Here is a 9896-nt window from a genome sequence, read left to right as displayed (position 1 = left end):
TATGACCTAACAGGGCTGATAAATAGGCATTAAGTATGGATGGAGAGCAAGGTGACAGACCCCTTGGTGGGGCTTTTGAAAACAGTTTCAACCAAGAGACCAACAAGACCTAAAAGATCCACCTCCACAATCATTGTTTTGCCCTTTACCACCAAATCAAATGTGGGAGTGGTTCCAGAGAAAAGGGGTTAACAGTATTTTAGGGGCACAGAAAGACAGAGGACTCCCACAAATATGAAGGAATTTTACTACAAGGCTAGTGTGGTTTTGGGGAACAGTGCCAATTGTCACAAAATTATGGGTAGACAAACACATCTGTCAACACAGAATGATGTTGTCCAGCTCCCCACCAAGGGGGAGAAAATAGGGAGAGAGAAGGATGAGCAAAGCCGTCTGGACTTTGTTTCTTCTTAAAACTCTGAGCTTTAAACACATCCTGAGAACACTTTCTTCTCTCTGGTTCACCAAAGTGCTTGTGAAAGGTACACATTCATTATAGTTAAAAAAAACCACGGCCCACAGGCACTAAAGTGGGCCTGCAGAACCTTGCTGGACCTCCTTTTTTCAGCATGCTTCTGGAACCCTCTGTCTTTGACAGTGAAAACAACCCTATTGTTGTTGTGATGGAAGACAGAAGTCTCCACTAACCCCCCAGCAAGGTAAGAGCTGTAGCTGGTTTCCAAAGCATGAGAAGGTGGGGCTCTTGTATCCCACCCCCTAACCTCAGGTCCCTCTACCTCTGCAAGGCTCATACTGAGCTGTATCTCCTTTGTCTTTCAGAAGCCGAGTGGCAAAATAATTAAAATGGCAGGAAGTATAAAGCGCATTACAAACTCAGCACGTCACCTTCCTAAATCCTTCCTGTATTTGCTTCGCTTTGTGATACACAGTGCACACTTCTCTGCTTCCATTACGTTTTCCATGGTAAGGGATACGTCGGCTTTAATTGGGAGAATTAAAAATCCAGGCTGTGTTTGGGGCTGGGAACGTGTGATAAGAAGAGAATGCTCTGCATTTTAGAGTATGGGCTTCAAATGAGGGGCTGCCCCACTGCTGCCATGCAGGGATTTCCTTTGAGGCATTTGAGATCAAAGAAAATGAGCAGAGAGGCAATAGGAAACACAAATCTGACATATACTAAGGTTAAATATCTCAATCATAAGTGATTGTAATACAGCAGCGGTCCCCAACTTTTTTGGCACCAGGGACTGGTTTCGTAGGAGACAATTTTTCCACGGACAGGGGGCGGGGGAGAGGGGGAATGGTTCAGGCGGTGATGCGAGCGATGGGGAGCGATGGGGAGCGGCAGACAAAGCTTCGCTCGCTCACCCCGCCGCTCACCTCCTGCTGCGCAGCCCGGTTCCTAGCAGGCTGTGAGACCGGTACGGTCCGCAGCCCAGGGATTGGGGACCCCTGGTAATGCAGCATTGCCTTGTGGTAACATAACTTTAACCACGGAGAGGACCAGTTAAGATCAGAGGGAAGGAGATACAGCGCTTGGTTCTGACAGTTTTTTAGAGTTATGGCTTCATCTCCTTCCCAGGCCAACAATGCCTGTTATGTTAGGAGAACGGCTTGCTTTCCTTCAAAGGGAGGGTCCCACGTTTGCTCTCCATTCTTATAATTGCATGGATCTCCCTTCCCCCACCGTCCATTCTGGCAGCTTGTTAAATGACTAGAAATCCACAAATCTAGCAACTGAAAAACAAATATTTATTTAATTTTATCCAATTTCAGGTTTTAGGTCCCTGAGAAAAATTATAAAGTCTCTTAACATCCATCGCCTGGTTCCTATAAAGTGACCTATATGAGTAGTTTTTTAACTGCCAAAAACTTACTTTGCAAAACAACAGCAACAAAACAAAAACTCCACGAAGATTCAGAGGGGAGGCCACGTGCCAAGATGTGTTTCCCAGGCCATTTCTGTGGGCCAAAGAAAACTATTCAACAGGGCTAATCTCTTTTTTTTTGTATGGTATTTAACCAAAGTTCTGGAGCAAGTGGAGCGTAGTAGTTAGTGCCAGCTGAAAACCACCCTCCCAAGAATAATGGGACTGACTGTGCCTGGCACGGGGACTGGGGCACCCACGCTGACACACCATGCTGAGGGGTTGGGTTTTACTCTAGGAGACTCTCAAATTCAGATTTTTAAAGGCTTTACCTTTGTTACTCCTCAGGACAGCATGAACAAGGTGGCAGATGTTTGCAGGATATAAAATCTAACATTTACTTACTAACCATCATCATTCTGGAGATTTAGAAAGATTCCTTTCCCGAGGTCATTTCTGAACTCAAACCAGAGAGAGGTAAGCCTCCTGCTACCTGTAGCTGCCACTCAGAATGATGTTCCATGTCTGGCCTCTGGGGCTCAACAATAACCAAGGAGGCAGTGGCATGAGGTTCAGTGTTGTGTAACAGGAGAGACTCTGCCTTAACGAAAGTCTTAATATTTCTATAACTTCACATCAAATAAGTATGAAAAGGAAGAATAACCAAAATTCAGGTTACAGATGGTAAAGGCTCTTTTTTAGAACAGTGCATGTGGTAGTTAGACAAGATGCATTTAGTAACTTTAAAAAAACATTTTCACATACTTATCTCAAGAAAGGGTATCATGTTTCATTTTCCATATATTATAAATAGGCAAAAACAGATTTCTAATCCCACAAATGCTAAGAAGCTTAAAATGCTTTCATAACTCAGGTATATGGAGACACCCAGTGGTGAGAAAAATGGTCTGACTTTTCCCTCAACCCAGGGATGAGTGGCTCTCACCATCACGTCCAATGGCCCCTAATCTGTGGGAAGAAATTCCATGGGAAGCAAGGTAGCATAAGGTTAAAAAGAAATATGCATACTATACATATATATATTTACAGTAAACTTCAGTAACCAGAATATTAACAAAAATAGCTTCAAGTAGTCCTTGATTTTTTTTTTTTTTCATCTATTTAATACTGATGGTCTGAGGAAAAGAAGATAAAAGTTAGATGGGTCAAAAAAAAAAAAAAAAAGTTAGATGGGTCATATTAAAAACTTTTCTCTTTTTTTTTTTGGCAGCTTTCTGTAACACTTATTCATGCAGTGCTGTGTGTGAATGTTTGGGGAGAAGTGACTAAATGGTCACATTATTTTGTCTGAGCTCGTGGTGGAAAGCCACCAGCAGATAAATAGGTTCATATACGATCTTCAGTTTAATCTATACAAAGAGAAAAGCCTGGATGGATTAGCATGAAACCCTCATGTTTAGGGTTCACCATGTCTCTGGGACATTTAAAAAATATTAGAGGAACCTGATCCTAGAATCAGGGGCTATAAGAACAGTATAGCTACTGAAATTTCGGGCCATGCAATATATTTGGCAGGAACTAACCAGGAGTTAAACCAGCATTGATTATTACGACATCAAACATCATCAAAAGCAAAACATGTATTCTCCTCTTCACTGTGTAACCACAGATGTCTGAGACATGCTCTGATGGCTTAATGGAGACAACTGCTTTTTCACTTTCCCCAGAATATAACATGGAGTGTTTTTCAAAAATCTTAAAATAGAGGGCTTAGGCTTTTTGTTTATAAATCCTTGGAAAAAAATTATATTCTACCCCAGTTCCTAACTATCCCAAAATAAACCCAAAGGATTTCACTTTCATGGTTAAGAAAAATTTATATGTTTTCTTCAAATGTCAGAAATCAGTGGGTCCCTCCAGCCCACAATGTCCCCCCAGTTCCACACTCACCTCTGGGAAGGCAAAAGAGGAGGGAGGAGAGGCAACTACAAAGACCTCCACAACTGACCCAAATCCCCAGGCCCTGGTTGCTTTGTTTAGTCAAATCTCTAGTCAAATACAGCAGCCAAGGCACAACTGGCACCATCCCTAGCAGGCTTCAAAGAGGCCTTTCCGCTTCGGCAGGAGGACCAGGAATTCAGCACACAAGGTCTTGGTTGTATGCTTGGGCGAGAGGCAGGACCACAATTAGGATGAATATTGTGGACCAGGTGATGAGGCCCCAAAGATGAGATGTAGCCATGAAGGGACAACACATCTGCCAGTTCAGACCATAAACTCATTATTTCCAAAGAGAGCTAGCTGTTGGGTAGAGCTGCAGTCTGGGTCCACAGTTTTCCTGCGGCCAGACACAACTGTCCCCTCTGGGGTCTCTTTGGTTTTCTGAGGTGAGTTTTTCACATTCTTTAATTTTTGTTTGCCCTTTTCAGGGTTGAAGGTTCCTCTGCTGATGAATTGAGGCTTGTCTTCTAGGGACTTGGTCTGGCCCAATGGCCCTTCCACTCCCAGGGCCTCGCCAGCTGAGGAAGCTCGGTAGAATGGAGATTTGGAATAAATTTGAAATCGTCTTCTGGTCCCATGAGAAGATGCAGTGCTAGATGAACATAAAGAAGAGACTGAAGAGTCCACTGAATCCAGTGAGTCTTGCTGCTTTTTTAGCTGCTTCCGCAACTTCCCTGAAGGTTCAGACTTGCCAGCTGCCTTCAGGGAGATAAGGGCTAAGCTTCTCTCTAATGCAAGAAAGAGACCAAAGCTGTAAATGACAGTTCCCTCTGGGACAAATCACCATGTGATGAAGAGGTGTCGCTGTTCACATGGAAAGTGGGCGGCTAAGATCTGGAGGGCCCAGGCTGGCCTACTTTGTGAACAGACACGACTCGAGAAGAGCTCACCACACATTTCTACACCACCCATATCGTTTCAGAATCAACCCCAAGGAAGTCTGCAGCTGGACTATGGCATCAGAAGAGGTCTACAACCGTCCCTATCATTTAAAAAACTGCCAGGATATGTAGTCAATTCCACATCTCGCTGAAACACGCCAGGCAGTTAAAGACCTTGTTTGCTACAGTCCCATCTCACAGCAGGGCTCAGCTCCTGCTACCCACCCTTAGAAAATGGATCATGGGTCAGTAAGACACAGAAGCTGTGACTGTTGCCTTTTCTCTGTGGTAAATATAGAGAAAACATTAAATTGCAAAAGTAATGCCTTACGTTGAAGGCTTGGTCTGATGAACAATTTATATAGAAGTTTCACAAAATCGGTATATTTCAACTCTTTAGGACTTTGTCACCTTTTCATGTAAACTCAAGGCCTTCTTGAAAGGGACTTTGTCTTCACTTGGGAATCCTTATTCCTTCTTTGCAAAACGAATCTGGAGTCTTTGGTCTAACATGTTCATTTACCTGATTTCTCAGCGATGGCACCTTCAGACTCGATATTCAAATTTTCAGAGCTATCCGCAGTCCCTATGGAGGCCTCAGACTCAAGGGTTTCATCATCAGAGGCACGGGGTTCCAGTACAAGCATCTCAAAAGTTAGCTCTTCCCTGTAAGATACAATCAAGAAACGCATTATCATTTGATAAGAAACGGAAGGAAGACAACAGGAAAAAAGACCTTCCATGAAAATCAGGAATTGAGGTAGCAAAAACAGTCATGTTTCTTACTGTTGCCTTCCAGGGTGTTGATAAGGACCTAAAAGCACAGTCACAGCGAAGGCTAAAGACAGCAAAGGCTGGGACTTATAACAGGGCTAAGCCTGAGGTAGAGAAAGATGCTGAAGCTACGAGACCTTCTGGTAAAATGAACTCTGGGCTGGTAATCAGGAGATGATTCTAAACTCACTCTAAACTCATTCATAACATATCAGGAAAGTACTTTCCTCTCTCTGGACCTCAACTTTCTCATCCACAAAACAAAGAGATTAAACTAGATAGTCTCTAGGATTCCTTCCACTGCTTAAACTATTTTCTACAAAATTTTATTCACTGGTTACAGACTATATCCTCTACCTTGACCAAGGAGAGACCTCTAGATCTCCTAGATGAAGTAAAACACTGATTGACCTTTTCTGTCCTTTGAAGCCTTTGCCATCTCCACTTAAGAGTATTCTCTACTCCTCCTCATCAATCACCCACCTACCTCTCAGTCATGCCCCCTCATTCCCTGAAGTCTTTGGTACTTGGCTCCTAATCTCGCTTTCTCACTACTGCCTGACACCACCCTGATCTATTTCAATCCACATCTTTGTGAAAGCTCACATTAATACCCTAAAACCAAAGTTCCTTTACGTCTGCAACTCCTAACAACCTCTCCTCCACTTTATATAGGCAATTTTCTCCAGTGGGCAGATCCTAGAGTTTGTCAATCCAATTCTCCACTCTATCCACAATCTCCTTATCCTTCCAACTGTAACTCCGTTTTCCATCAAGTCTCCTCCCTTTCAGAGCCCTCGTAGCTTCTCTTCCACTCTACCTAGCTTTAAATTATTCATCCTTTAATACCTCCAACATCTAGCTTGAGATTCATGGACAATCTTTTCAAGGACAGTCTCACCAGCAACTCATTGCTGCATTTACACCTGCCATAAAGCAGTGTGCATTCACACCTCTAAGACTAGGCTCATACGTTTTCCTTTCTCTGGAAAGACTTTTCACCTTCCCAGCAAATTCCTATTCACCCTTCAATACTTCCAATGCCATTTTCATCAAAGCTGAATTAGGTCCTCTTTTCAGATCATTTTTATATCAAATAGCTAGCCCCTGGTCAAAGTAGACCACTTTTGCCTTACCATGTTCAGCACACCTGAGCCCTAGCTGCCTTTTTTAGCTTGCCCAAATTCGAGATTCAATCCTGACTGGCAAAAAGTACTTTAACAGACTCATAACCTCTCATGAATCAAGCTCTCAGACCTAGGATTCTGGGATCCTGGGAACTCAGGAACAAAAATCCCCTTAAAACATAGGAGTCATCATTGTCAACCAAAACCACTACACAGTACCTTCAGGGAGAACCATGGGATGTTCACATTATCCCCAAGATGTAGTGTTACCCACTCCTGCTCCAGTGATGGTAGAGGTTACAGAGCAGCTTATTTGTCGCCTAAATTGCAACCAATTTCCTTACCCAGTGTCCCAGCACCCACTGGAGTTGCTGCCTTACCCTGACCAGCCAGTTGCTGGCCCCATGGCTATACTGATCTTCAGATAATAACCTTCCTTTATGCAGTTCTGAATAATCTTAGCCTGGGAATCCTTATTCCTCCTTTTTAAGATAAATCTGTTTACCAAGGCTGGTGACCTGTTAGGGATCTTGGCTAAGACTGACACACCCTGTCCCTGTCAGCATCTCCAGAATCATCACTGTAGCAGCTTCAGTTTGAGCTCCCAGCTCACAGAGCATCCTTCCTTGAGGGGACAACTTTCACACTGCTACCTGAGTACAGGCAACATGTCCTTGTCATCTCCACATCCCCTGTATCACCTAAGCTAGTGCTTGACTCACAATAAGGAAGAATAAAAAAAGGACAGAAGGAAGGAAATGAAAACAGATACCTAGTTGCTCCCTTTCCCCCTGGAAACTCACTTTTCTTTCTGCAGGTTCTCAATCTGCTCAGTCAGGACTCTCTCCTCCTGCTGCATAGCTGCTTGCTGCTGTTCTGTGATGTCAGCCTCCAGCGCTGCCTCACTAGTCAAGGTCTCTTCTGGGACATCAGACATGGAGGGCAACCGAACTACAACAGGAGAGGATGGGCATGGATAGTTCCCTCGACGAAGACGCCCCTTCCCCTGCAAAGAAAAATATATGTTAAAAGGTAAATTGAGTGATCAGTTTTACTTGGCCCAGTTAGGATAACAAGTGTACTACTTCCATCACACCTGGTGAATGGTAAGAATAAGCAGAAACATTCTGTGAGACCTAAGATATTTAGTGAGATATCATCCATCGAACACATTTAGGTTAAACATTTTCTTGCAAGAGCACTGGAAAATGGGTACGTTGGTGGGTGGTAGTGTAAGAACACACTGTGTACCGAGACAAGATTCTTCTTTTAATCTACGCTGCATCCCCTCCAAACTAAATATCCACACATGGCTATTTAAATTAATTAATTAAAATAAAATGGGGCATAAGGGGGGGAGGGATAAATTGGGAGATTAGGATTGACATGTACACACTACTATATATAAAATAGATAACTAATAAGGACCTCCTGTATAGCACAGGGAACTCTACTCAATACTCTGTAATGGCCTGCATGGGAAAAGAATCTAAAAAAGTGGATATATGTATATGTATAACTGATTTACTTTGCTGTACACCTGAAACTAGCACAACATGGTAAATCAACTATACTCCAATAAAATTTTTTTTAAAATTAAATAGAAGTAAAAATTTAGTTCTGCATTCACACTAGCCAGATTTCAAAAGCTCAACAGCCACAGGTGGCTAGTGACTACCATATTGAATAGGGCAGATGTAGAACATTTCCATCATCGAAGAAAGTTCTGATGGACAACACTGCTCTATAACCTTAACCCTGGAATATACGATCTCTCTAGGAAGACTATAGAAACAGGTCCTAAAACTCAGTTTTATTTTTTTTAAAAAGTCATTTATATATTACAGGGTGTTAGTGAGAGATATTCTCTAAGAACAACTCAAGAAACTTCTTTCTTGAGATCAGAGGGGGAAAAAAACTCATTGTTTTAATTGGTTACCTTGCACAGAACTTTTGCTTCTGATAATGGCAGACTAGGTATTTAAAATTAAACCTCCTGCTGAGAACAACTGGACCAAACATAAAAACCCCAACATATTCTTGAAGGCACCAGAGAGCTAACAAGGTAGACCAAGGAGAGGCTAGCCCAGCATTCAGGGCTAATTTAAATTTAAGAAGAGGTGGATGAGAGTCTGAGCAGAGCTTTTGACAGACTACAGCAGGAGTCAGCAAATTATGGCCCCTGAGCCAAATCTGTCCTTGTGCCTGATTTTGTAAATAAAGCTTTACTGAAATGCCTTCATGCTCATTAATTCACGCACTGTCTATGGCTCTTCTGCCGAATAATGGTAGCACTGATGGTTGCAAGAGATTGTATGGTCCACAACGCCTCAAGTATTTACTCTCTGGTCCTTTACAGAAAAAGTTTGCCAACCCCTGGGGTAAAGAATAATAGTCCAGACCCAGGCAAGGGTGTGGGCTGCAGTCTGGTTTGAGTGTGGGCTCCATCCCCATCCATGCCTGATGCTGGGACCCCTAAGGTTTGCATCCTAGATATAAGTGTAAATTGAAATTATTACGGTCCTTGAAGATACTGCAGCCTAGCTTCAAGTCATTTGAATGGTTCAGAAAATTGTAATCCCTAAAATTGGATTAAAGTAACCCCAGTTTGCTAGTGCCCTAGGACCTGGCAGAAGAAATGAAAACACTATCTGGAGGAAAGTAACATCATCTCAGGTTTCAAAATATTTTAAAAATAATTTTTAAAAATACTATGTCTCACACACAATAAAAGGCAACCAAGCACAAAAGGAGACAAGACAATGTAAATGAAAACCAGTAAAAACAACAGAAACCTTCAATGACACCAGATATTGTTGCTCTCAGAACAGACTTAAAATAACCATGCTGAAAGAGATAGAAAGACACAGTTGAATTAGTGGACCAGAAGTTAGGTCAGAAGAAAATACAAAGAATCAAGCAGAGAAAACAAAACAAAACAAAAAATTTTCTAGAAAAATTCAGAAAAGTTGATAGGAGAACACAATAAAAAGATCTACTATATATAAAAAGATTACCAGGAGAGAAGAGAGATCCTGTAGAAGAAATAAAAAGATAATGGCAGAACATTTTTCAAAACTAATTAAAGATGTCAACCTACTGACTAAAGAAAGCCTTTGACCTTTAGTAAAGATAAATAAAAAGAAGTCCATACCTAGAGACAGCTGCTAAAAATTAAAGGCAAGAGAAAATCTTAAAAGCAGTCAAAAAAAAAAAAAAAGTACCTGCAACAAAGAAGCAACTATTTGATTCAAAGCTTACTTTTCAACAGAAACAATGTACGTCAGAAAACAATAAATGGTATTTTCAAGAGATGAAAGGAA

General features: G+C 42.0%; 1 protein-coding gene across 12 annotated transcripts in view; it reads right to left on the bottom strand.

The window, feature by feature from the left end:
- Positions 1–1692: 1692 nt before the first annotated feature.
- Positions 1693–9896, bottom strand: part of MYO9A (myosin IXA) — a 283465-nt gene continuing 275261 nt past the window's right edge. For all 12 annotated transcript variants that reach the window (XM_057541959.1, XM_057541957.1, XM_007197776.2 and 9 more), the window contains 3 exons: positions 7377–7579; positions 5196–5338; positions 1693–4519 (listed from right to left, as the gene is read on the bottom strand). In XM_057541959.1, coding sequence (XP_057397942.1) covers positions 4056–4519; positions 5196–5338; positions 7377–7579 — 810 coding nt within the window. In that variant the 3' untranslated portion in view covers positions 1693–4055. The remainder of the gene's footprint in view (positions 4520–5195; positions 5339–7376; positions 7580–9896) is intronic.

This window comes from Balaenoptera acutorostrata, chromosome 3 (assembly GCF_949987535.1).
Source record: "Balaenoptera acutorostrata chromosome 3, mBalAcu1.1, whole genome shotgun sequence".
Classification (NCBI taxonomy): domain Eukaryota; kingdom Metazoa; phylum Chordata; class Mammalia; order Artiodactyla; family Balaenopteridae; genus Balaenoptera; species Balaenoptera acutorostrata.
This window is presented reverse-complemented; position numbering and strand designations above follow the sequence as displayed.